The 346-nt window shown below is 61.0% G+C and overlaps 1 protein-coding gene across 1 annotated transcript in view; it reads left to right on the forward strand.

Moving 5' to 3' along the window:
- Positions 1–318: 318 nt before the first annotated feature.
- The window catches only part of VSIG10 (V-set and immunoglobulin domain containing 10), an 8,762-nt gene continuing 8,734 nt past the window's right edge, over positions 319–346 (forward strand). The window contains exon 1 of the mRNA XM_009888628.1: positions 319–325. Within this exon, the coding sequence (XP_009886930.1) occupies positions 319–325 (7 nt within the window). The remainder of the gene's footprint in view (positions 326–346) is intronic.

The raw sequence follows: 346 nt of genomic DNA on the forward strand, positions 1-346 counted from the left end.
TCGCTTGTTACTTGGGAGAAGAGACCGACCCCCACCTCTCTACACCCTCCTTTCAGCGAGCGGTAGACCGCCAAAAGGTCTCCCCTCAGCCTCCTTCTCTTCAGGCTAAACAACCCCAGTCCCCTCAGCCGCCCCTCATAAGACTTGTTCTCTAGACTTATGGAAGAACCTCTCCCCGCGGAGGGGGGTTTAGCTTAGTTTTACCCTTAGGAAAACACCATCCTCCTTGCGTTAAACGTTCCCACTGCACCCCAGCCCGGCGCCTGGCTCTCCGGGCTGGGAAACCGCCTTCGGGCCGCTCTGAGGGGGCTGCGCAAGATGGCGGGCGGGGTCGGGGGGCGTCCCA

Source organism: Charadrius vociferus, unplaced genomic scaffold, assembly GCF_000708025.1.
Source record: "Charadrius vociferus isolate BGI_N301 unplaced genomic scaffold, ASM70802v2 scaffold917, whole genome shotgun sequence".
Lineage (NCBI taxonomy): Eukaryota > Metazoa > Chordata > Aves > Charadriiformes > Charadriidae > Charadrius > Charadrius vociferus.